This window comes from Colobus angolensis, unplaced genomic scaffold (assembly GCF_000951035.1).
Source record: "Colobus angolensis palliatus isolate OR3802 unplaced genomic scaffold, Cang.pa_1.0 Scaffold7, whole genome shotgun sequence".
NCBI lineage: Eukaryota > Metazoa > Chordata > Mammalia > Primates > Cercopithecidae > Colobus > Colobus angolensis.
In genome coordinates, this window is record NW_012120709.1 from 8,436,640 (window position 1) to 8,464,049 (window position 27,410).

Here is a 27,410-nt window from a genome sequence, read left to right on the forward strand (position 1 = left end):
CTCGATCTCCTGACCTCGTGATCCGCCCATCTCGGCCTCCCAAAGTGCTGGGATTACAGGCTTGAGCCACCGCGCCCGGCCTTTTAATAATTTTTTAACTAAGTGTTGCTCATCTGTAAATTGGACTTTTATTTCTGCTAGTGATTTTCTAAATCATACTTATTCTGATGGGAAACTCAGAAAGGTATATCACTTTAAGGCATTAATGACTCTACTGAGTCCTTCCGGTTTCCTTAACCTTTGTGAATCTAGGAAATTCTAACTTTTTGATAATCAAACTCTAATTCTAATTAAAAACATTTAAAAAACTATACAAGATTATGAATGGTAAAATGTAGGTTGTGAATACTATTGTTCTCCACACAAACTGGTGACTATAAGTTGTTTTATATACATCCATTTTTCTATCTTGAAAACTATGTTACAAACGAGAAAACAGGCATATGGAAGTTAACATACTTGTTCAGTGTCACACTAGACAGCTTGGACTGGAACTCAGATCTTTGGGGTCTTAATGCAGAATTTTTTCTGCTTGTGTAGAGTTGTGGATGTCTGTGAGTTCTTAAGTTATAATTGGACTGATAACCTCACTATCTTCTACATACAAAGATACAGTTGAGTTTTTTTCATCCTGTTCATTGTAGATGGCTTTTAAGAACATTTGGGCAGTTCAAATTTGTTGCTTTTATTAAAAATTGTGTAATTTGTTATGATTTCTTTATTGATGGCGTTTTATCATGGTGGGAAAAAATGACAAGGGCTTGTTTTTTCTTGGGCTTGACCTAGAAAAAAATTAATTACTTAAAACCTAGTAAAAAATGCATATTCTTTGCGTTGTGTTTATACTTAGAACACTTTAGAACTTGGAAAAGCACCCATAACTGCGCTGACTTTTTAAAAATTAGGTTTTAAAATTCATATTATTTTTGGAGTGTTTTATTCATTCAGTACTAGTTGCCCTTACATGTCTAGTGTGTAGTAGGTGGAAATTCATTAGATGGACTGCTCATCAATAAAATTACAAATATAAAATTTATATTAAAATTACACAATATTAAAAGTATCCGTTTGAAAACCTGTGTTCTCGTGTCGAATATTAAATGTTGAAATTTTCCTTTGGCACTTAGATATTCGGCTGCAATTAAGCACTGACTGGGAAATTTAAAGGGACTCTCTAAAAAGTTGTGTTTCTTTTTTAATTTTTCATCTTAATATTCCTAATAGGCCAGTACTGATGCAGGCACTGCAGGAGCCGTGACTCCACAACATGTTGGAGTTCATTCCTCTCCAGCTTCTCTGCAGTTGGGAGCTGTTTCTCCTGGGACACTGACCCCCACTGGAGTAGTCTCTGGTCCAGCAGCTACACCCACAGCTCAGTCTCTTCAACAGTCTTCTTTTGAGATACCTGATGATGTACCTCTGCCAGCAGATTGGGAGATGGCAAAGACATCTTCTGGTCAGAGATACTTCTTAAAGTAAGTGAAAATAATGGTGGGAGACAGTTATCTAAGAAAAATATGTATTGGAAAACACAGTAAAGTGGTGTCAAGATACAGAATATCATTTGTTTTTTTTTTTTTTTAATATTTATGTTAAGCTCTGGAGCTCTGTTACATCTCCCATGTATATGTTTAAGTTTCGTATGACCTAAATACCTTTGTTAGCATGGGTAATATTTTGAGAGCTTTACTGAGTCTTGGTTCTGAGCCTCTTTATAATCTTTTCTTTTGTGGAAGTTTGGTTATTCTCATTTTGAGCTTGTGCCGAACCTGTTAACTAGCCCTAGCACAAAACAGAAAGAATACAGTGAAAATTTTCAAATTCTGAGAATATTAGGGCTAGCAGCATCTCATGAAGTACGTGTGGTGCTACTTGTATCTTTTTAAATAAATATTTTATTGGTGGAGAACTACAAAATAAGTAGGGCTTTTTGGGGAGTCTAATTTTACAGTATTTTAAATTGTGAAATGACAAGCACCACAACTGAAACTTGATGTGACTTAGCAATATTTCCCCCCAAAATGTAAAGGGAAATATAAATTTTTAGGTTTCATACGCAGTCTCTCAATGGCAAACTTCTTTCAAGCTAGATCTTCACAATAGAAACTCTCCTCTCTGGGAAAACAAAAACATGACCGTTGGGTTGTTTATTTTTTTTATCAGTCTTTTTGTGTTTAACAAAATGGCAAAATTGCACTAGGCTGAAAAGATCTAAATAGTTTCTCTCCTCTAATTTTGAAATTACAGATAGGACCTCAGTTTTTTTCTGGCTTGTTTGGATCAAGTATATATAAAGTGTTGACTAAAACTAATTATTATAGGCCGAAATTGATGTCTTTAAAAAAGCTCACTTAATAGTGTTTAATCAGGTTGAGATAATAAAGTGAAAAACAGTGTAAGTTTTGATTCATATCTGTCTTGACAGTCTGAATCCTAAGGCAAGTGTAACATTTATTTATCATATCAGATAATACCATTAAGGATGTTTTGTTGTGTGAATCCTAATATGTGTTTTATATTGATTGTCTTCCAGGGTGGGTTGCTACTTTGTAATGTAAGATAGAAAATTTTGTGACAGACTTACAGAAGAGCAGAGGAAAAGGTTTGATCGTGAAAAGTTCGTAGTTTTTTTTTTTTTTTTTTTTTGCCCCCTTTCCTGCAACTCTTTGTTTTTCTTCTTCTTTTTGTTTTTAAATTCATTTTCTGGTGTCCTGGTATCCATTTCAAAGGATCAGGTTTCAACCAGAACAGTAAAGGGCCTGAGACTGGAAAGTACACACAAGTCTGGCAAACTCATCTGCATGAGCAAGATCATTTGTTCTCAAGCAGACATCCAAAGTAAATGATTGAAAGAGCTGCTAGCTGTGAAGGATGTGTCTTGAAGGGGAAGGGAGTGGAAACAAACCAGGTTGTTAGGAAGAAAAAGAAAGGCTGCACTTTTTTGAACCTCTCCCTGCTGGGTCACATGCTGACCTGGGGAGATTTTTAAACAGCTTAATAGCCTGCTTGCCTTCTTTGTTTGGTGGATGCTGTGGCTAAAAGTATAAGGTTAAAGAGCAACATTTATGCTCTTCTTGTTAGTTCTTTGTATCTTGTAATAATTGCTTGTAGGTGATATCTGCCTACAGTTTCATTATTTTGAATGAATGATCTTTTTTTTTGAGCTGAAATCCGTATTCTAGATACAGTTGGCCTTCCGTATCTGTGGATTCAGCATTCGTGGATTCAACCAACCTCTGATTGAAAATATTCAGAAAAGAAATTACATCTGTGTTGACTAATGTACAAACTTTTTTCCTTGTCATTACTTCCTAAATAATGTAACAACTATTTATATAGCATTTACATTGTATTAAGTATTATAAGTAATCTAGAGATGATATAAAATATATGGGAGAATATGTATAGGTTATATGCAAATATTATGCCACTCTATGTGAAAGACCAGAGTGTCTGTGGATTTTAGTACATGTAGGAGGTCCTGGAACCAATCCTTGACCACAGATGCTAAGAAATGACTATTCATTTTTCAGCGTTTCCAGTGATTCTTCCTTTGTGAGGAAATGTTTGTCTTAAAGGTATTGATATATGTAGATGGATTAATGAAGGGTATATACCTTCCAGCCCCAGTCACCTCAGTTCACACCTGTCACCTATGGGCCTGTAAGGAAGATAAACCAGGCCAAAATAAATAAATCTCAAATTATGTCATATGAGAAAAGGTTGCAAGGGTAGAGAGATATTTACCTGGAAAAGAAAAAACTGGGAGGAGGAGAGATAAGACATGATTGTTGTTTCAGTGTTTCTGGGGAACTTTCATGTGAGAGTAAGATTAGTCTTATTATATAAGAAATGTGAGGAATTTTGATTCCTTGGAAGAATTTTCTTATATAAAACTTTTCAGAACTGGAAGAGTTTTCCTGGACAGGTAAATCTTGCTCCATAAATGTAGGTAAAATCATGGTTACTTGGTGTCTGTCAGGGATTCAGTGCAGGCCCCTAAACCTTAAATGTGGAAGATGAATGCTGTGGGCTTATAAAATTTTGTATTATAAAGAGTATCTGCTTTATGAACAATATGCAATTTGGAGAAATGTTTTGAAATAAGATTATTTCACCTTCTCTAGTTAGCTACTTCCATGATGTTATGGGATGTGTAGTTGTTATAACTTCTTTTTGTGTACTGAACACATAAATGAGGTTAATATCCTAACCATTAGTCAAAGGTGATGATAAACAAAGCTTTTGGTGCCAAGTTTCTATTGTCAAAGTTCATTTTTATCCTAGTTTTGATGTTTTAAAATAGGGCTGTATTTGTAATCAATATTTATATACTTTCCTCTTGTATCTAAAGAAGTTTGTTGTTGTCAACCAGATGGAGAATGAAGATTTAAATTAGTTGCATATTTTACACTTACTTCCACAGTGAAACATTTTATTTTAATGCATCTTTTTAGATATTTGTTGGAACTGACTTTTAAGTTACAAGGTCTATAACTTACTGAGATTTATATTTGGCATGAAGAACCTGACTATAAATGGTCCAGACAGGCAAGGCGGTGTAATTTGAGAAAAAACTTAGAAATGTTAACTTAAGAAACTACCCAGTTTCTTATGACCTTGTGACCATAGATGATTGAGTTTTTGAAGTTAGTTGGCCTGTCGTCTAGTTTCCAGGCAGCATAATTACTGAAAGATTATAAGCAGGCAGTCATTGGTCATTTTAAAGCCCTCCTTAGGTCAGTGAGATCTTCTGGAGAAGACTCGTATCTTATTTTGGTAAGTGATATGGTGGAAGTATGGTGCTAGCTACATTTATCAGTGGCTTGTTTTCAAGCTCTGGGATGAATGTGAAGTATGTAAACAAGGCTTAGCTATATAATATTTGTTCTATTGGCATTTACTATTCAAAACCAATTTCTTTACCATTGCATTGAGCTTTCATTTTAAAAGAATTCATTGTCTTTATGACTCTGAGAGTTATTACCTTCTTCAGCTGTCTTATGGTTTTCCTACAGGAAGTAGTTCTTCAAGTAGTTGTTCAACAACTTCCTATTTCTTTATAAGCTGCTGAATAACTTCCTGAATCAGTATTCTATAATATCTCTGGTTTCAAGGAGTGTTTTTACTTGCAAGTTTATTGTATTGACTCTGATGCCTTGTAACAATTATCATATTCAAAGACGTGTTCGTATATATAATATACCATGTAGGACCTTATAATTTGATTTAAGGACTCTGGATCAGTGATTTTAAAAGTTTGTACATTTGCATTGTTTTAATAATGTTCTAATAATTTTTAAAGGATAGTTTTGTTTCATTTCCATTGTTTATCATTTTCTGAATAACTGGCCATAATGTTTTTAGTCTGAAGATTCAGGGTTTTTTGTGGCTGTGATTTGATTAAGTTATATTGAGCGTCTTGGTACACAATTTAAAAAGGATTTGTTTTTCAGAGATTTTTGACATTGTGTGGCATACAGCTTACCCATATTCCAATATTAATTTGCTCTGTAGATATAATTGATCGCTGTCTATAGGCTGATTCTTTCTTTGTTTCTTTTTTTGTTTTTCTTTTTGGAGACAGTCTTGCTCTGTCGCCCAGGCTGGAGTGCAGTGGTGCGATCTTGACTCACTGCAACCTCTGCCTCCTGGGTTCAAGTGATTCCCCTGCCCCGTCTCTACTAAAAACACAAAAATTAGCCAGGCATGTTGGCGCACACCTGTAGTCCCAGCTACTCAGGAGGCTGAGGCAGGAGAATTGCTTGAACCTGGCAGGTGGAGGATGCAGTGAGTTGAGATTGAGTCACTCCACACCAGCCTGGGCAATAGAGCCAGACTCTGTCTTAAAAAAAAAAAAAAAAACTATGAACATATACAGTGTATGTTGTTATCGTATATAGTGTACCTGATATGTATACAGTGTATTCAGAACATATAGAGTGTATCTTCGTAATAAAGATTAGATGTTTTAAAAAGGAAGTTTCATGAAGAATAAGGCCATGCTGTTTCTTTCTGTATCAAGTATAACCCAGTTTCCCTTTAAAACTGAAAAGCTTGTAATTTTGCCATTAAATGTTGAGTTGCACACGTGCACATGTATACAGAAACAAAAAGCCAGTTCAAGTTGCAATCACAAAGTATTTCCCTATTTGAGGGAAGGCCAGTCTCTGGGTGTTTGTCTTGCTATTGAGGCTGAGTGGAGAGAGAAGATGAAAGTACGCCCTCAGCTCTGGGGGGTGGGGGAGAGCTTACTTCTGCTCAGTGGGTGGGCATCACGGGGAAGAATGGCACACAGTGCCACAGTGATTTAGGGAGAAAACCCTGGAGAAACCGTATTCACTGGTGGCAGAAGAAAAACAATTGGAAAATAGTAGATGTGACGGAGTAAATAGAACATAGAGATTAACATATTGCCTGGGAAAAGTAATGGAATCTTTTTAGTGTGAACTAAGAAATATCTCTAGAAGTTTAAATGTAGCAGACACAATTGACTGCAAGATGGTAGGCTAATTTTCTTTTTAAAGTCACATGAAAAAAATACCCTTTCCTAAAGCTTTATCTTAGCCATTATAAAAACCAAAACATCTAGGTAGCATTTAAATAGTTGAAACTTGAGGGGAAAAAAAACCCAGGTTTTTACAACCTTAAGATCAGTCCTCTTTAGTTACGTAGAGAAATATTTTACCTTGTAGTTAGAAAAATAATGGGAATTCGCAGCTTAAAATACTCATGCTATCATGACTCTGCATTGCCTTGTACCTTAAGGCTTTGAGGGGAGGTAAATGCTAAACCTTTTTGTTGCGAAAATGTATATTGAAATTTAGGCTTAGGACCAATCAAAGTGAAGTCATTTTAAAAATCAGTTGCTAAGATTTAAGATTATTCAGACTTAATTTGCTACCCTCTGTAATAGCATAATTTAGACATTAATTGTGGCTTGAAAGTTTTTAATAATAGCTGAGTAGCATTGTATAAAGGGAGGTCTTAAAGAGCTGTGTCGTTCTATAACTGCGGTTACTAAGTGATGCACTTCTGACAAAAAGGGCTTCTGATTCTAGGATTAATCAGAACTTCAAGCCATGAAAGGGACATTGCCGTTTCTATGAAGAAGAATTGCTTCATGCTTCTGGTTGCTCAAGTGCTGTAGCACCAAGTTTCCTGGGAACAAGTACTGCCACCGTGGAAGCACTTTTATTTACGCAGGGCTTGACCCCTTCTAAATGCAAACAAAGAAGTTTGGTTTAAATCACAGCAGTCTTACCCCTCCCCCCTTTAATATTCTAGACAAGGAAAATGGTCGGTATTTAATCCTCATTTTGCTCCTAGCATGAGAAGAATCATAATTTTTAAACACACCAAGTGATACTCTGTTGTTTCTTTAAATGATGTTGCAAATTAATAAAATAATGCAAATGGCGGTATCTATTATTTGGGTTTTCTTCCACCAAATGTTTTCAATGCTTTATTTGTGGTGAGTGCCATTACTTCATTTGCTGTCACTTTAATTTGTGTCTCTTATCTGTTTATGGGTTGTTAGTCACTTGACTATCAAATTCTTCAGCAGGATTCTCAGTTGGGGGTGGTTGAGGGGACATTTTATTAAAAGCTCCTTCCTTTATCTTCTTGCAATTGCTTACTTAACCTAAAGGGAGGAGGATTTTTGTTTTTAAAGTAAGGTATTTATTTGGCCAGTAAGTATGTTTAGAGAGTTGATATTTGCATGAAAATTGCCGCAGATTTGATTTGGGATTTGGAGTAAAGATAGTGTGTTTGTTAAAGTGCTACTATGTGCTTTGACAAAATGGAATGTAGTATATGAAAGTTGCTTGAAATTCAACTTGTCATATATCCTGAACTGACTGTAATACAGAGCAGGCTTTTGGGATAAGAAGTACACACCTTACCACCTAGAAGGTGAAACAAGATGTAGATTTTTTTCCCTGTATATGGAAATAGATGTGGGGGTTCTTTTGTTTTATATTTATAAAACAGTCCTCCCTCACTCTTATTCCTTATGTACGGTAGTCCCTCCCCAGCATCCATGAGTTTCCTTTCCAGAGTTTCAGTTACCTGCCATTAACTGTGGTGTAAAAATATTAAAATGGAGAATTCCAGAAATAATTCATGGCCAGGTGTGGTAGCTCACATCTGTAATCCCAGCACTTTGAGAGTCTGAGGTGGGCACATAGTTGAGCCCAGGAGTTCACGACCAGCCTGGGCAACATAGCAAGATCTCGTTCCTACTAAAAATACAAAAAATTAGCCAAGCATGATGGCACCTGCCTGTAGTCTCAGCTACTCAGGAGGCTGAGGTGAAAGAGTCACCTGAGCCTGGGAAGTCACGGCTGCAGTGATTGTGCCACTGCACTTCAGCCCAGCCTGGGCAATGGGAGTGAGACCTTGTCTCAAAAAAAGCCAAAAACAAAAAACCATAAGCTTTAAATTGCAATGTTCTGAGTAGCATGATGCAATCCTGCAATCTTGTGCTGTCCAGTCTGGGATGTAAATCCTCTCTTTGGCCAATGCATCTACACTGTCCATGCTACCTCCCACCCCACCACCCCATTGGTCACTTAGTAGCCACCTCAGTTATCAGATCCAAAGACCGTAGTATATATATAGGATACAGGGTTCAGTACTATCCACTGTTTCAAGTATCCACTGTGGGGCTTGGAACATTTCCCCTGAGGATAAGTGAGGGACTGCTACCTCTGATTTTTTGCATTTCTTTTATAAGGTATATGATTTTTTTTTGTATTTGTTTGGTTTATTTTGAGACAGAGTCTTACTCTGTCACCCAGACCTGGAGTGCAGTGGCATGGTTGCTGCCCACAGCAGCTTCTACCTCCCAGGCTTGTGTAATCCTCCCATCTCAGCCTCCTAAGCAGCTGGGACTACAGGCATCCACAACCATGCCTGGCTAATTTTTAAATTTTTTTGTAGAGACGGGGTTTCACCATGTTGCCCAGGCTGTTCTCAAACTCGTGGACTCAAGTGAGCCTTAGGCATGAACCACCGCACCTGGCCAGGCATGTGGTTTTTATTATAAAACTAACATTTATTAGAGAGAATCAGAAAATTCAGGAAAAGAGAAAGGGAGTCTGGTGCGGTGGCTCATGCCTGTAATCCTAGCCTTTTGGGAGGCTGAGGCGGGCAGATAACTTGAGGCCAGGAGTTCAAGACCAGCCTGGCCAACAGTAAAAACCGGTCTCTACTAAAAATAGAAGGAAAAAGAAAATAGCTGGGCGTGGTAGCACATGCCTGTAATCCCAGCTGCTCCTTTTGGGAGGCTGAGGCATGAGAATCGTTTGAACCCGGGAGGCAGAGGTTGCAATGAGCCAAGAACATGCCACTGCACTCCAGCCTGGGCGACAGAGCCAGACTCTGTCTCAAAAAAAAGAGAAGGGGGAAAAAAAAAAAAGAGAAAGGGAAGGAAGCACCAGATTCTACCAATGAGAGGTGTTTGAAGGACCTTGTTTTCATAGTCTGTGTATAAACATATATTTTGAAATTTAATTTTTAGGGAAGTAACCTGTACATTGATTTAGAAAATCCCTTAATACTGTAAGGTTTATAAAGAAAAAAGAACAGACTGGGCATAGTGGCTCCCGCCTGTAATCCCAGCACTTTGGGAGGCCAAGGCAGGCAGATCACCTGAGTTCAGGAGTTCGAGACCAGCCTGGCCAACATGGTGAAACCCCATGTCTACTAAAAAATATAAAAATTAGCCAGGCCTGGTGGCAGGTGCCTTAATTCCCAGCTACTTGGGAGGCAGAGGCAGGATAATCATTTGAACCTGGGAGGTGGTAGTTGCAGTGAGTCGAGATCGAGCCATTGCACTCCAGCCTGGGGGACAAGAGTGAGACTTCGCTCAAAAAAAAAAAGAGAAAAACAGCAGTGACCCTCTTTTCTTTATCTCTGGCTTGCCTTCTTCAGAGGCAAACCCTTTCCACTCCTTTTAGGTGTTTTTTCCCCAGGTACTTTTAAAATTTCCATATTTATAAAATATGTTACATTTCTATTTCTTGAATTTTCATCACCCCTCAAAATCCTTCTTTTCTTAATCCTCCCATTATAATGACTATAACTGTTTTTTTAAATGTGTTTACAATATGACAATTCATGTTGTACCTACAGCCGAGTTATATAATGTACTATGATTTTCTGGAAACTTCTGTATTTCCTTGCCTGACCAGTTGTTAATTGCCATGATTTTTTGTTTTTATTTCTGTTGCTTTTTGCCCACCTTGGAGGTATCCTCAGAGTCCTTTGTCTTCCTGCTCTGTGCTAGACTTGTTGCTTCGGAGTTGTCATATTAGGATGTTCCTTGGTTTTCATCCTAGGGAGTCTCTGGATCACTCTTATGGCTTGGATACCCTATTTTTCTCTTTCTTTATTTGCTCACCCTTTGAGTTCATCCCCTAGAAATTTGCAGAGGAAAGGGGTACATGGGAGGTAGCTGTGTTGAGATCTCTTGTGTCTAAAACGATCTTTCTCTGTTAACAGTTAGTGGGCAATTTGGTTGTAGCATTTAAGGTTATTTTCTCTTGAAATTTTGATGGGATTACTCCATTTTCTTTTTTTTTGTTTGTTTTTTTTGAGACGGAGTCTTGCTTTGTCGCCCAGTCTGGAGCGCAGGGGTGCGATCTCAGCTCACCGCAACCTCTGCCTCCCAGTTTCAAGAGATTCTCCTGCCTTAGCCTCCTGAGTAGCTGGGACTACTGGCGTGTGCCACCACACATAGCTAATTTTTGTATTTTTGGTAGAGACAGGGTTTCACCATGTTGGCCAGGCTGGTCTTGAACTCCTGACCTCAAGTGATCCGCCCGCCTTGGCCTCGCAAAGTGCTGGAATTACAGGAGTGAGCCGCTGCGCCTGGCACTCCATTTTCTTCTAGCTCCCATTGAGTGTTTGCTTTCCTTGGGGATTTTAGTGTTCTGTTCTTTATATTGGGGGTCTGAAATGTTATGATGTCCTTTGATGTGCTCTTTTAAAATTTATTGTAAACAATGCCTGGTCATGTATCAGTTCATGTAAAGAAACTCAGTCTTCAGTATGGATGATGCCCCTCAAGATTTTGCAGTACAGTTGCCCTAAAGTACAATTTCAGGCATGGGATCTTTCAGTCCTGGAAGACATTTCTTTTGTTAGTTCCCAGGTAATTTCTTCCAGTCTGTTTTATCTTTTCTTTTTTTCTGGAATTCTTGCTAGTCAGAATAACTCTTTAATTTTCTTATCTTATCCCACTGTTTTCTTTCACATAGCATTTTGTTATGTTTTCTGGGAGATCCCTTCAAATTTAACCTTTAATTTTTCTGTTGATTTTGTTTTGTTTTGTTTCTGAGATGACGTGGAGGGGAGTCTCACTCTGCTGCCCAGGCTGTAGTGCAGTGGTGCGATCTCAGCTTACTGCAACCTCTGCCCCGAGCTCAAGCGGTCCTCCCTCCTCAGTGTCCTAAGTAGATGGACCACAGATGCTCATCACCATGCTTGGCTAAGTTTTTGTGTTTTTCGTAGAAATGGGGTTTCACCATGTTTCCCATGGTTGGTCTCAGACTCCTGAGCTCAAGTGATCTGCCCGCGTCTGCCTTCAAAAGTGCTGGGCTTACAGGGATGAGCTATGGTGCCTAGCCAGATTGATTGATTGATTGATTGATTATTGATTGATTTAGAGACAAGGTCTTCCTCTGTTGCCCAGGCTGGAATGCAGTGGCATGCTCAGGGCTCACTGCAGCCTCGACTTCTGAACCTCAGGTGATCCTCCTGCCTCAGCCTCCCCAAGTAGCTGGGACTGGCTAGTTTTTGTGTGTGTATGTTTTGTAGAGACAGTGTTTTACCATGTTGCCCAGGCTGGTGTTGAACTCCTGGGCTCAAATGATCCACCCACCTTGGCTTCCCAAAGTGCTGGGGTTACAGATGTGAGCCACTGCACCTGGCCTGATTTTCTTTTTTCCCCAAAAAGCTATTTCTCATTATTTTTTTTGAGACAGAGCCTTGCACTGTCACCCAGGCTGGAGTGCAGTGGCACAATTTCAGCTCACTGTAACCTCCGCCTCCTGGGTTCAAGTGATGATCCTGCTTCAGCCTCCTGAGTAGCTGGGATTACAGGCGCCTGCCACTGTGCCTGGCTAATTTTTTTATGGTTTTAGTAGAGATGGGGATTCACCATGTTAGCCAGGCTGGTCTCAAACTCCTGACCTCAAGTGATCTGCCCATCTCAGCCTCCCAAAGTGCTGGGATTACAGATGTCAGCCATATCATGCCTGGCTTGTTTAGCATTCTTAATCTCCAGTGAGTCTCTTGTGAGCTCATTGTTTGTTTGTTATTTTTAATAACATGCTGTTCTTACTTTATGGATGTAGTAATGTAATATCTCCCTTAGGATATTATACTGTTTCTTTTTATATTTTGTGCTGATGCCTTCATTGTCTAGGTGGGCTTCATTGGAGAGTAATACAACAGGGGCCAGGCCCTGAAGTTGCAGGGACCCCTGAATGCCACCGTCTTAGTAATTTCCTCTTTTAGCAGCCACTATCTCTAGCTAAAAGTCTGCCAGTCTGGAGAGCACCAATGGTGATGGGGGTTAGGACTGAATACCACTGTTCTTGGGCTTGACAGTGTGGGGCCTCATGCCTGCTCTCAGCTATGTCATGTGTTTGAATCCAAAGTCTCCAGGTCTGTTTCTCTGACATCTGAATAATCAGTTTCCTCCTTGGGCTGAGCAGAGAGGTATGCAGTAGGTTTTTAAAAAGTTGTATGTAAGCTGAATTTTTGTGAATCCAGTTTGTAATTACAGGTTGACTATAGAAAGTTGCCAATTTTCTAAACCCAGTGACTATTAGCAATTTTTTATGATTTGATTTAAGCATTACAAAGTCACTTTTTACTGAATCCTTCATATGGTTTGGCTGTGTTCCCACTGAAATCTCAGCTTGAATTTTATCTTCCAGAATTCCCACGTGTTGTAGGAGGAACCCAGCGGGAGGTAACTGAATCATGGGAGCCAGTGTTTCCCATGCTATTCTGGTGATAGTGAATAAGTCTCATGAGATCTAATGGGTTTATCAGGGGTTTCCGCTTTTGCTTCCTCCTCATTTCTCTCTTGCCCCTGCCTTGTAAGAAGTGCCTCTCGCTGCCTCTCGTGATTCTGAGGCCTCCCCAGGCATGTGGAACTGTAAGTCCAATAAACCTCTTTTTCTTCCCAGTCTTGGGTATGTCTTTATCAGTAGCATGAAAATGAACTAATACAGTACATTGGTATCAGTAGAGTGGGGTGTTGCTGAAAAGATACCCAAAAATTTGGAAGTGACTTTGGAACTGGGTAACAGATGTTGGAACAGTTTGGAAGACTCAGAAGGAAAGAAAATGTGGGAAAGTTTGGAATTTCCTAGAGACTTGTTGAATGGCTCTGACAAAAGTACTGATAGTGATGTGAACAGTGAGGTCCAGGCTGAGGTGGTCTCAGATGGAAATGAGGAACTTATTGGGAACTGGAGCAGGGGTGACTCTTGTTACATTTTAGCAAGGGGATTGGCGGCAGTTTGCCCTTTTCCTAGAGATTTGTGGAACTTTGAACTTGAGAGAGATGATTTAGGTATCTGGCCAAAGAAATTTCTAAGCAGCAAAGCATTCAAAAGGTGACTTGGGTGCTGTTAAAAGCATTTTGTTTTATAAAGGAAGCAGAGCATAAAAGTTCAGAAAATATGCAGCCTGACAATGCAGTAGAAAATAAAAACCCATTTTCTGAGGAGAAATTCAAGAGAGTTGCAGAAATTTGCATAAGTAGCAAGGAAACTAATGTTAATCCCCAAGACCACGGGGAAGATGTCTCCAGGCCTCATCAGAGACCTTCAGCAGCCAGTCCCATCACAGGCCTGGAGGCCCAGGAGGAAAAAGTGGTTTTGTAGGCTGGGCCAGGGTCCCCATGCTGTGTGCAGTCTAGGGACTTGGTGCTCTGTGTCTCAGCCACTCCAGCTGTGGCTGAAAGGGGCCAATGTACAGCTCAGGCTGTGGCTTCAGAGGGTGAAATCCCCAAGCCTTGGCAGCTTCCACTTGGTGTTGAGTGTGCAGTTGCACAGAAGTCAAGAATTCAGGTTTGGGAACCTCTGCCTAGATTTCAGATGTATGGAAATGCCTGGATGTACAGGCAAAAGTTTGGTGCAGGGGTGGGGCCCTGATGGAGAACCTCTGCTAGGACAGTACAGAAGGGAACTGTGGGATTGGAGCCTCCACACAGAATCCACACTGGGGCACTGCCTAGTGGAGCTGTGAGAAGAGGACCACCATCCTCCAGACCCCAGAATGGTAGATCCACTGACATCTTGTGTCGTGCTCTTGGAAAAGCTGCAGACACTCAGTGCCAGACTGTGAAAGCAGCCAGGAGGGAGGCTGTACCCTGTAAAGCTACAGGGGTGGAGCCGCCCAAGACTGGGAATCCATCTCTTCTGTCAGTGAGACCTGGAGTCACAGGATATCATTTTGGAGCTTTAAAATGTGACTGTCCCACTGGATTTCAGACTCACGTGGGCCCTGTAACCCCTTTGTTTTCGCCAATTTCTTCCATTTGGAACGGCTGTATTTACCCAATACCTATACCCCCATTGTATCTAGGAAGTAACTAGCTTGCTTTTGATTTTACAGGCCCATAGGTGGAAGGGACTTGCCTTGTCTCAGGTGAGACTTTGGACCGTAGACTTTTGGGTTAATGCTGAAATGAGTTAAGACTTTGGGGGAACTGCTGGGAAGGCATGATTGGTTTTGAAATGTGAGGACATGAGATTTGGAGGGGCCAACAGTGGCATGATATGATTTGGCTGTGTCCCCACTGAAATCTCAACTTGAGTTGTATCTCCCAGAATTCCCATGTGTTGTGGGAGAGACCCAGGGGGAGGTAATTTAATCATGGGGGCTGGTCTTTCCTGTACTATTCTCATGATATTGAATAAGTCTCATGAGATCTGATGGGTTTATCAGTGGTTTCCGCTTTTGCTGCTTCTTCATTTCTCTCTTGCCGCCATCATGTAAGAAGTGCGTCTCACCTTCTTCCACCATGATTCTGAGGCCTTCCCAGCCACGTGAAACTGTAAGTCCAGTTAAACCTCTTTTTCTTCCGAGTCTCAGGTATGTCTTTATCAGCACTGTGAAAATGAACTAATACAATCCTTAAGTGCTTTTAACAAGCAAGTGCTAACTTCAGTTATATTTGTCCTTATCAATATCAGTTTTGCTAGCTTACCTTTTTGCGTGTTAGATTTTCTTAAAGGGAGAATTATAGACTGTGACACGAGAGTAGTTAGCATTGATTGGACAGAATTTTGTTCAGAAGGTCTGGATTCTGGTCAGAGAGACTGGAGACATAATTCCTATTCTTACATATGATAAGGGAGGTAGTCTTGTCTGTTCGTATGCCATTTCCAAGTTCTTTGTCTAGTTAATATACACAGCTTTAAAAATTAGGGCTTTAAAGTAGAACAGCCTTATAGAATTATTGGCTTTTCCCTCTCTTCCTTTGCCTCTCCCTCTCTTCCTTTCTTACCTCCCTCCCTCGCTCTTTGCTTCCCTCGCCCCAAATCCTGTGTCCCCTCCCCACTCTCCTGACGCTGTCTCTTTCTTTCTCTCATCAGTATAGATGGTGGTAGGAAAATGTTTATACATACCTAAATTGATTCAGTAATTGTAAATATGCAGTATACTGCATAGGTTAACCCTGAGATGTATTTAACTGGGTTTTGTCTCAGTTTTTCCCTGGCAAGTGGTGTTCATTTAATAGAGAACTCAAAAGAGGAGCCTGCGTTCAGTCCTTAATAGACTATTGTTGATGTCATAGAATATTTTTTTTTTCTGTATACTATCCTATGGTCAAGTAAACATTTTTAGAGAATGAGTCAGAATTTCATGAAGACTGGGTTTAGGTTAAAATACATTCATCCGGGCCGGATGCGGTGGCTCACACCTGTAGTCCCAGCACTTTGGGAGGCTGAGGTGGGTGGATCACGAGGTCAGGAGTTCAAGACTAGCCTGACCAACATCGTGAAACCCCGTCTTTCCAAAACACAAAAATTAGCTGTGCATGATGGTGGGTGCCTGTAATCCCAGCTGCTCAGGAGGCTGAGGCATGAGAATCTCTTGAACCTGGGAGGCGGAGGTTGCAGTGAGCCAAGATTGCACCATTGCATTCCAGCCTGGGTGACAGAGCGAAACTCTGTCTCCAAACAAAAAAAAAAAAAAAAGAAAAAAAAAAATTCACCCATAGATGATGGCTGAGATGTGTTGGGACCCTTTATTGTTTTTTATCTCAAGTTGAATTTCTCCAGTTCCCCTTTTCAGCAGTCTTGTCCTTATTTAGGTAAAAAGTGGTTACATGGGAAAATCTGTTGGGTGAAAAGGAAGCAAACCTTTTTTTTTTTTTTTTTTGAGGTGGGATCTTGCTCTGTCGCCCAGGCTGGAGTGGTGCAGTGGTGCTATCTCAACTCACTGCAACCTCCACCTCCACCTCCGGGGTTCAAGTGATACTCCTCCCTCAGCCTCCCCAGCAGCTGGGATTACAGGCATGCACCACCACACCTGGCTAATTTTTGTAGAGATGGGGTTTTGAACTACTGACCTCAAGTTATCCGCCTGCCTCAGCTTCCCAGAGTGCTGGGATTATAGGCGTGAGCCACTGTGCCCGGCCAGAAACCTTTTAAAACTGCATGCAAGCAAAACCAGACCAGAGCACTGTATAGCTGTCAGAGAAGAGGGTTTTCTGAGTCATAAAAGGTATTAAAATAGTGAATGGTGTGAGGAAGAGTGGAACAGAATTTGGTACACCTTAGTTCATGTAAAATAAGAAAGTGTGTTCAAATAGCGAAGTGCTAAGGTTAGAAATGAGCTAAATAAATGGAGATTCCTGAGACCCTGCCTGGAACCAATTCTTACCAGTGTTAGGGTCACAGTTAAAATTTCCTGAGCTCTCCTGGATATCGATTGATTGATTGATTGATTGATTGATTGATTGATCTTGGCTCCCTGCAGCCTCAGTCCTCTGGACTTCGGTGATTCTCCACCTCAGCCTCCTGAATAGCTGGGATTACAAGAGTGTGCCACCACACCTGGCTAATTTTTGTGCTTTTAGTAGAGATGGGGGTCTTGTCATGTTGCCCAGGCTGGAATCAAACTCCTGGACTCAAGCAGTCTGCTCACTTCAGCTTCCCAAAGTGCTAGGATTATAGGCATGAGCCACCACACCTGGCCTCTCCTGGATAACTACTTTTTTTTTTTTTTTTAAGATTTAAAAAAACTGGTAAAGAGTTGTCCAAATACATATATTTCTGTTTTTCCTCTACACATGTTCAGACTGATATAGGTTATGTTTCCAAAATCATGTAGTTTGGATGGGTTCCAAATGATGTAATAGGATCACTTTTGACCCCTCCCAGCTGGAGGATATGCAGGCTTTCCTGTTAGGACTAGTACGGATCTCTTCTTAGGGGTGAGAAAATAGTCACTGTTTCTTCACAATGATATATAAGTGTCATTGTCCTCTGTATTTGAGAATAAACCATGCCCTTTTTATACCTGTCTGTCTGCTTTGAGTTAGTGCCTGTCATACTGCAGATAAGAATTTGCATAGCTTATCAATAAGCCGGTTCTCTCTCGTCCCTCAAATACTGGGTGGTTTTCTCAAAAAAGACCCACATAGTTCTGGATGAAGTGTTTGGTTACTTGCTTTGATGTAGTTATAGTTTCTAAAACTATAGCCCAAAAAAGTAGCCAGTGCTTAGTCTTTAGTAGGCCATTGTCGATGTTGCTCTTCCTGCCATTCTTTTCTATGAACTCACTATAAGTGCTTTTGATCTCTTGATTTTGTAAACACCTATGTAGTGGTTTTATGTAGCAGGCATTGTTCTAAGGGTTTACTGGATCCCACTCTGTGTAGTTGGGACAAAATTAATAACATGTCAGTCTTGATGGACTGGGTAGGTCTCAAAACTTCATTGTTAGTCGTCTGTCTTGTTTGCCTTTTCATGGTAACTGTCCCTCACGATTGAGGCTGTGAGTTCAATAGAGATCTTGCCATCTTTGTTCAGCATTGTGTGTGTAGCTCTTGATACATTTATTGGCAGATGACACGCCATAGACTGCTCATTTATTCAGAGTCCATTGGTTGATAGTCTTCCTTATTGATGACTGTAGTTTCTGCATAATTCTGATTGCCCTTTTCACTCTTGAAAGTATCCCACAGTGGATGATAAATTACATATGCGAACTAGAGTATTTACTATGTGTATTGTGAAGTTAATTTTAGGAGTTTGAGGTTATTTTTAAGCTTTAACAGGAACTATTAAAAAAAGGTACTCTTTGTCTTCTGGATATAAAGCAACAGTATATGGTATTATATGGTGTTATAAATTTTGTTCCATGGACAGTGAATATCTGATTGCTTTAGGATTAAATGAGTAAGAAATTCTGTTGTCAAAGTGATACCAAGCCTGGCCAACATGACGAAACCTTGTCTCTACTAAAAATATAAAAATTAGCTGGTCATGGTAGTGTACACCTGTAATGCCAGCTGTTCGGGAGGCTGAGGCAGGAGAATCACTTGAAGGTAGAGGTTGCAGTGAGCTGAGATCTCACCACTGCATCCCAGCCTGGGCAACAGAGCAAGACCCTGTGTCAAAAAAAAGAAAAAAAAAGTGATACAAGTGAGCAGACAACTCTGGGAGGCTGAGAGAAAAGTCATGAGGTGGTAGCATGGGTCAGATAGTACTCAAGTCACACTTAAAGGAGATAGCATTTTCAACTAGTGATTGTGCGAACATGGAGGAGTCAAAGACAGAGCTGCCAGAAGGTTTTCTGGTAAAACCAAAGGTCTTTTCCCTCCCCACTTTGAATGACATTGCGTTTCAAGAGAGTCCTCGCTTGATGCTGTTAATTAATCTCAGTTTACTTTGCACTCTGACTTTGAGTTTTTTTTTTTTCATTTTTTGAAAAACAGTTCTTCTGATATCAAAACACTTGAAAAGCCATTTAATGACTTGGTTTTATTCACTGCTTGAGACAGATTGTTTCAAAGTGAGGACCATGCATTACATGAACATTGTTAACTATAATTGTATCTTGTATACATTTTTTAAAGGTTTGTTTTGATATTGGCACCTGTTTAAGATTTTCCTTTTTTGCTACTTTTTGACCCCATTCGTCAGAAAATGCTGGTTGAAAGGGATTGTTTGCATTTCATTTTTTGGTAAATTCAGCTTCATGTTCATTTGTTTACCAATAAACTTATTAGAATTGTGCAAAGTGAATTTAAACCTTTTACACACATTGGTTACTCCTGTTTTAGTTAGTAATTATCACTGCAAATTGAATTAATAGTAAAATGTGTAAAACATTACTACTTTTTACTTTTTTTATTTTTTATTGGCATAGGGGCCAGGTGTAGTGGTTCATACCTGTTATCCCAGTGCTTTGGGAGGCCGAGGCAGGAGATCACCTGAGGTCAGGAGATGGAGACCAGCCTGGCCAACATAATGAAACCCTGTCTCTGTCTCTACTAAAAATACAAAAATTAGCTGGGAGTGGTGGCATGTGCCTGTAATCCCAGCTAATCTGGAGGCTGAGGCAGGAGAATCATTTGAACCGAGAGTTGGAGGTTGCAGTGAGCCAAGATCGCACCACTGCACTCCAGCCTGGCACCAGAGTGAGACTCTGTCTCAAAAATAAATAAATAAATTCATTTTAAAAATACTAGGATTTTAGTTAAAAAGATTTTTAAACTATAATTCTTACTAAACTCTAGGATTTTAAATTTATTAATAAAACTTTTGTGGCACACAGGATTTTTGCTTTTTTTGGGAGGACAGAGTCTCATTCTGTTACACCAGGGATGGAGTACAGTGATGATCTCAGCTCACTGCAGCTTCTGCCTCCTGGGTTCAAGCAATTCTTCTGCCTCAGCCTCCCAAGTAGCTGGCACTACAGGCATGCGCTACCATGCCTGGCTAATTTTTGTATTTTTTGTAGAGATGGGGTTTCACCATGTTGCCGAGGCTGGTTTCAAACTCCTAGGCCCAAGTGATCCACCTGTCTTGGCCTCCCACAGGGCTGGGATTACAGGCATATGCCACCACGCCTGGCCTAGAATTCTTTATCTAATGTCAAAGTTTAATATGGTTTTGGAAGGAAGTTATGAGTTTCACAAATGCTTATAATTAAGAAGTAAATTTAGTTGACAATAGCATATTAGGCTGTTAAGATTTCAACTCTGCTGTTTTATAGGAAGCCACATGGAGGTCATTTATGGTTACTGGTTATCTTAGTCACCTTGGGCAGCCATTTTAAAAAAATACCATAGACCGAGTGGCCCAAACGGAGAAATTTATTTCTCATTGTTTTGGCATGGTAGATTTCATCCTGAGGTCTCTTCTCTTGGTTTGTAGGTGGCTGTCAATCTCTCTGCTTGCTCAGACGACTGCTTTTTGTACATAGAGGAAGAAAATACACACTCTCATGTCATTTTTTTGTAAGGGAACTGATTTCATCATGAGGACCCCACCACCCTCATGACCTGATCTAATCATAATGAACTCCAAACACCCTGTCTCCAAATGTCAGCACACTGAGGGATTAACGCTTCAGTGATGACTTTTGGGAGGACACAGATATTTAGTCCAAAACACCGTCTTAACTGAAAAGAGTTCGCATTATGGACAGTTATGTTTCAAAAAATCAGCTATTTAGGTAGTGATGGTCTCTCGCTTTATTTGGCATTGACTTGTTAGGGAAACCTTTCGCTTTCTCATTTCAAGGTGCTAGATTAGCACCTTATTATCATACTTAATCTGTTGTTATGATTTAGAAATATCAAGATGCTATAAACAGCATGGAATTATGTGCAGATATACGATTGAGAGTTGGATTTTTTTTTACATTTCAGTATTGTTCTCCATATTAGTGGTATGTACTTTGTCTTAGTATGCTATGGTATGGTTTTTTTTAATCTATGAAAAATTAAATATATATGTATAAGAATGCATAAAACACACTTATTTTAAATAGCAATTTTGATGGAAAACACCCTTCCAGGTTAACCACTCTCCAGGTTAATAAAGAGAATATTGCTAGTTCCTTAGAAGCCTTCCATGTACCTCTCACAGATCACATCCCTTTCCCTCTATCCAGAGGTAACTTCTGGCCTTTATCTTACCTTTTTTTAAATTTGAGAGATAAGGTCTCACTCTGTTGCCCAGGCTGGATGGAGTATAGTGGTCTGATCACTGCTCACTGCAGCCTTGACCTCCTGGGCTGAAGCGATCCTCCGGCCTCAGCCTCCTGAGTAGCTGGGACTGCAGGTACATGCCACCATACCAGCTAACTTGTTTTTTTGAGACGGAGTTTCACTATTTTTGCCCAGGTTGGAGTACAGTGGCACAACCTCAGCTCACTGCAGCCTCCGCCTCCTGGGTTCAAGTGATGCTCTTGCCCCAGCCTCCTGAGTACCTGGGATTAAAGACACACGCTGGCTAATTTTGTATTTTTAATAGAGTCGGGATTTCACCATGTTGGCCAGGCTGGTCTTGAACTCCTGACCTCAGGTGATCTGCCCACTGTAACCTCCCAAAGTGCTGGGATTACAGCCTGACCATAATTTTTAATTTTTAATTTTTTGTAGGGATGGTATCTCGCTATGTTGCCTAGGTTGGATTAATTTTTAGTTTTACCATCTATATGTGTATTTGTTTCAGTTACCTACTACTGCATAACAAACTACCCTAAAACTTATGGCTTGAAACAATCATTTTGCTGTATCTTACAAATTTGTGAATTACGAATTCAGTCAAGGCACATCAGGGCGATTCTTTTCCATGTAGCATTGATGGAGGTCACTCAGTGCCATTCAGCTGGCAGATGGATCCAAAGATAGCTTCACTCATAGGTCTTGCTTACACTTTGGTGTGGATGGCTGGAAGGCAGGGCTTAGCTGGAACTATCTACCAGAGTGTGTGTACGTGTCCTTTCTAGCATTGCGATCTGAAGGTAGTTGGATTTTCTTCTTTCCATTTCCATTTGGCAACTGAGATTTCCTAGAGAGGTGACTTCAAGAGGCTTGGGCAGAAGTTTCAAGCTTCTTACAACCTAACCTTAGACGTCCCCTTGTATTGGTCAGGCTGATCACCAAGACCAGAATGGATTCAAGCCAAAGGAATTAGACTTCATTTTTCAGTGGGAGAAATAGCAAAAAATGGTGGTCATTTTTAATTTGCTACCGTTCTTATAATAGTTCTAAGTTTTAAAATTGTATATAAAGTAATATCTGCAAACATTTTTGCAGTTTGCATCTTTTGATCAATTTTGTGGGACTCATGAATGTTAGTGTAGTTCATTTTTATTGCTGTATAGTTATTTTCATAGCTGTATGGCTTTATTGTATGGCTAGACCACACTTTATCCATTCTGTCATTGAGGAACATTTGTGTTATATAATGATGTTGCGGTGAACATTCATGTGTATGTTTTCTATGCAAGGATTTCTTTGTGTACATATATAAGAATTTTTCTAGGCTGTGTAAGAGTGAAATTGCTGGGTCACAGGATAAGTATGTGCATCTTAACATAACAGTCCAGTGCATGGTATTTTTGCTTGTCTTCTGTGTTTATATTAGTACACCATTGTGGTTTTAACTTACATTGCTTGGATCACCAGTGGATCTGATATATTTTCATATACATTTTGGCCATTTATTTTACTTTCTGAAGTACTTGCTCAAATGTTTTGTCCACTGTTCTTTTGAATTTTTCCCCCTTTTCCTGTATGATAACTGCTTGCTTTTAATTCTTTCATGTGCCTAGGACGTGGAGCCATTTTTCCTTTTTTGTTGAGACAGGGTCTCCGTCACCTAGGCTGGAGTGCAGTGGCACAATCTCAGCTCACTGCAGCCTCTATCTCCCAGGCCCAAGTGATGCTCTCACCTCAGCCTCCTAAGTAGGTGGGGCTACAGGTGGGTACTGCTACCATGCCTAGGTAATTTTGTTTTTGTTTTTTTTGGTAGAGATGGAGTTTCACCATGTTGCCCAGGCTGGTCTCGAACTTCTGGGCTAAAGTGATCCACCTTCCTCAGCCTCCCGAAGTACTGGGATTACAGCCGTGAGCCACTGCACGCCTCATTTTTCTATATTCAAAAAGTTTCATATATATGTCTTTAATCTTCTTGGAATTGACTATGAATAGTATGAGTGTAGGAGTTTTTTTCTCAAATGGGTATCCAGTTTTCCTAGGACCATTTACTGAAAAGTTCACTTCTCACTGTTTAGTGATTCCACCTCTGTCCATAAAAGTTGCATAGATCTTTTACTGTATCCTGTTTGTTGTCTTTCTATCGCTGTGTCAGTTGCACTGTCTTATTTACTAGAACATTAGAATATGTCTTGATAATAGAGAAAGTCCTTTTGTCTTGTCTTGGCTGTTCTTTGTTATAGTCAAATAAATTTAAGAATTGGCCTGTAAAGTTCTGAAAAGGACCTCTTGAAATTCTGAGATTGCAATGAATCGATAGAAAAATTTGGAGAATTGGCATCTTTACATTAAGTCTTCTAGTCTATGACAATGGTATAAGCGTCTGCCTCCTTTGCCCCTTAACGTAAATGTTTCTATAATCTGAAGATGGAACTAACAAGGTTTGGGTTGAAACCTCAGTTCTGCTGCTTATTGCCTTAGGACCTCAGGCAAGTCACATAAACTCTCTAAACTTCAGTTTTTTTATCTATAAAATAAGTGGTAATACCTACCAAGCAGAGTTATTAAGAGAATAAGGTATCATGTTAAACCCTGAGTGTGGAAACTAGTGCATAATAAATATCTCTTAGTGAATGGAATTAATATTATACTACATCTCTCTGTCGTCCTCTGAGTTTATGGGATATTCATTTTTAAACTGGGTGCCGTATAATTTTTTAATGTCCTTGTTAACAAATTTATCAAAGTAACATATGGGTAAAATTTAGGTGATGGGTATATGAATGTTCGCTGTGCAAGTTTTCAGTTTTGCTGTGTGTGAAGAATTTTCATAAAATTTTGAGAAAAAATAGCATGAAAAATACAGAATGTTTAAAAGACTTTGCTGTCTGTCCCTGCTGCATGTGAAATCACAGTAAAGCCAAGTTAAATCTGACTTTTTAGATTAAATGTTTTATTGAAACTATTAGCTCACACACATGTTCTTGTGGGCTGATTTAGTTCTAAATATTTCACATGTTGTTAGAGTCACTGAGGGTTTTTTTCTTTTTTTTTAAAGTTACGGAGTTCCTTTTCTCAATATTATTAACCTTATAAGATCTTCTTAAAATGTTTACAACACAGCTCATAATTAACTGATTTTTGGAGAGGTGAAAGGGAACTAAGTTCTTTTTTTTTTTCTTCTTTTAAATTTCTGAGATGGAGTCTTGCTCTGTCTCCCAGGCTGGAGGGTGCTGGTGCCATCTCAGCTCACTGCAACCTCCGCCTCCCAAGGTCAAGCAATTCTCCTGCCTCAGCCTCCTGAGTAGCAGGGATTACAGGCATGCACCACCATGCCTGGCTAATTTTTGTACTTCGGTAGAGACGGAGTTTCACCATGTTGGCCAGGCTGGTCTCAAACTCCTGACCCCGTGATCTACCTGCCTTGGCCTCCCAAAGTGCTGGAATTATAGGGATGAGCCACTGCGCCCAGCTAGTAGGGAACTAAGTTCTTTGGTACATTGGTTATCTATTGCTTTATTAACTGACTGTGCAAAAAATTAATGGCTTCAAGTAGTAATTCTGTCATTTGAGTTGGGCTCAGCTGAGCAGTTCTGCTGATATTGCCTGAAGTCATTCATGTATTTGTGTCTGGCAGCTATATTGGGGCTGGAGGGTCTAGGAAGGTCTCGTACTCAAATATCTGGTGCCAGCTCATCTGGGCCTTTCTTTTCACATGTTCTCATCATTCATCTGTTTAGTCCAAGCTTCCTTACATGTTGCTGGGAGCATTCCAAGAGGAGGAAGGAGGAAGCTTTAAGGCCTCCTGAGGCCGCTGTACAATTTCACTTCTACCACATTCTGTTGTGGATTAGTTTAGGCATGAACTGAAATGGAAGACTGTAGCAGAAATGGATCCTGGATTTTCTGTTACCTGTGTTTCATTTAATTATTTTGTTGCTTTCTCTCCCTCCCTGAGTTCAATTAAGTTGAGAAAAGTGTTCATTGTTATTACTGATGGATTATACTTTATTTGCTCTTCATTGAACATTTCAGTTAATTTACAGACTAGTAAATTACCTGAATTATCAAGTTACGTATGTGTATGTGGGTATTTATATACACAAATAGAGGTAAAGTAATGCAGGAGGCGAATACTTGCAGTGGCTTTAGGATGATTGTTATATTCCTGTGGTTCTTGCTTCCCAGAAATGTTTTCAGTGATTACACCACACGTATTCAGGTTTCTTATGAATGAACACTTAAGGAGCACTGCTTCACTGGAGGGTAATTAACACATTCTTAAACATTTCATTTCAAAAACAAAGCGTATATGTCTTTTTCTAAAGGCCCATGAAAACAAGTTTTTTTTTCTCTTCATAAAATTGAGTGATTATAAAAACTGATTTAGTCCATTGTAATTTTTTGTTATCCAAAAGTTGAATTTAAACAGTGAATCAGATTTCGGCACTGTGATTCATACTCCCAAAATGAGTAACATGATTAGCAGGATATTCCTAGTTGTTCTCTTGACTTTAAAAAAAAAAAAAAGTCCATGGTGACTCCTCCATTTTTGGTAGTGGAGTTGTATTGGGTCTATGAAGAGGCTTTGCAAGAAAAAAGAGCAGCTATTTATGGAGCATTTCTTCAGGCCTGCAATTTGAAGCTATTATAGCAAAGTTGCTGAGCAAGTCCGTGATTGCAGGCCAACAGTCACTCAAGCCCCCATCCTGCAGCCTGTGTGGAGTGAGTTCAGAACTACTGCTGTGCAAAGTTTGCCCTCTGCAGTGTTTATCAGTTGCCTACTTTTTAAAGAGCAGTGGGTTTCAGGCATTCTAAACCCACTTTGTTAACTGGTAGATTATTAAGCAGTTATAGGATATAAACTAGTTTTTGGGTTTTTGGAAAGTTGTTCAGCATTTAAGAATACAATGATTCCCCCATCCCCTTTTAGTTACTTAAAATGAAATCATCTTACCATAAAATGCAGACTTTTTCCAGCAGTTTTACTTACGCTTATAAAAACAGAAGTTGGGTTGTCTCTCAAAGAAATTATATCCTGTAGACCTGGAATCTATGTTTGAGGGGAATTTGATTTTAGATTTTAGATACCTTTGTTGCCTATCTATAAAAACATCATTTATTTCTGTGTAGGGGTTTGTGAGCTTTTTTTTTTTTTAAATGGTGACAGAAAATGAAAATAAGTGGCCTAATTGTGTTTTTTATCATCAAAGGATGAAATTGGCTTATCTGAATTTGGCTGGAAAATTTTATTTGGTATCAGCAAATGATGAACTGAAAATCAATGAGCTTTTATCTGTTCAGGACAATATTAACAGGGGTTTATCCTAAATAGGACTCTTCTAACCTGTGAATCTTACAACATTTTCACATTTTGGTGTCAAACTTTTAAAGCATGGTAGGTTTTCTGTATGTAGTCTGACAGTGTAAAAAAAATGGGTGGTGTTGCATGGTATTCTCTTTCCCTGTTAAAAAAAAAAAAAAATCTGTATTTTTCCATTGTTCTGGAAAAAAGTCAATTTTGGGAAAATTTCATATAACTACTAGAAAATTAGTTTTTAGCAATATCTATGATTTTCATTTCAAGAAAGCATCAATTGATAGGAATTATGTTTTAAGGATTGAAATCTGCTCTAAGTTAAGATTCTTTGAAAGTGTTCATATTTTATATAATAATCTAGGATATTTAAAAGTCGTATGGGCATTCTATAAAAGAGAAGTATTTCTTTAATCTGTTTCAGCACTCTCGCCCATGCCAACACAACTATGCATGATAGCAACACACACTAAAAAGAGAAAGAACAGTGTCATTGAAGGATGTCCCCCCAAATTACTAGGCCTTTAAAAAATGGCATCTTAGGCCCGGCATGGTGGCTCAGGCCTATAATCCCAGCACTTTGGGAGGCTGAAGCGGGCAGATCATGAGGTCAGGAGTTTGAGACCAGCCTGTCCAACATGGTGAAACCCTGTCTCTACTAAAAATACAAAAATTAGCCAGGCGTGGTGGTGTGCACCTGTAATCCCAGCTACTTGGGGGGAGCTGAGGCAGGAGAATCACTTGAACCTGGGAGGCAGAGGTTGCAGTGAGCTGAGATCCTGCCGTTTCACTCCAGCCTAGAGTGAGACTCCGTTTAAAAAAAAAAAAAAAAAGCATCTTAATCCCTAAATTCACTTGGATTTCAGTAAGGTTGGG

General features: G+C 39.6%; 1 protein-coding gene across 1 annotated transcript in view; it reads left to right on the top strand.

Annotated features, from left to right (window-relative positions):
• Positions 1–27,410, top strand: part of YAP1 (Yes-associated protein 1) — a gene marked incomplete at its 5' end in the record, with an annotated part of 134,359 nt that overhangs the window by 8,300 nt on the left and 98,649 nt on the right. Inside the window, one exon of the mRNA XM_011926617.1 lies at positions 1,225–1,475. Coding sequence (XP_011782007.1) covers positions 1,225–1,475 — 251 coding nt within the window. The remainder of the gene's footprint in view (positions 1–1,224; positions 1,476–27,410) is intronic.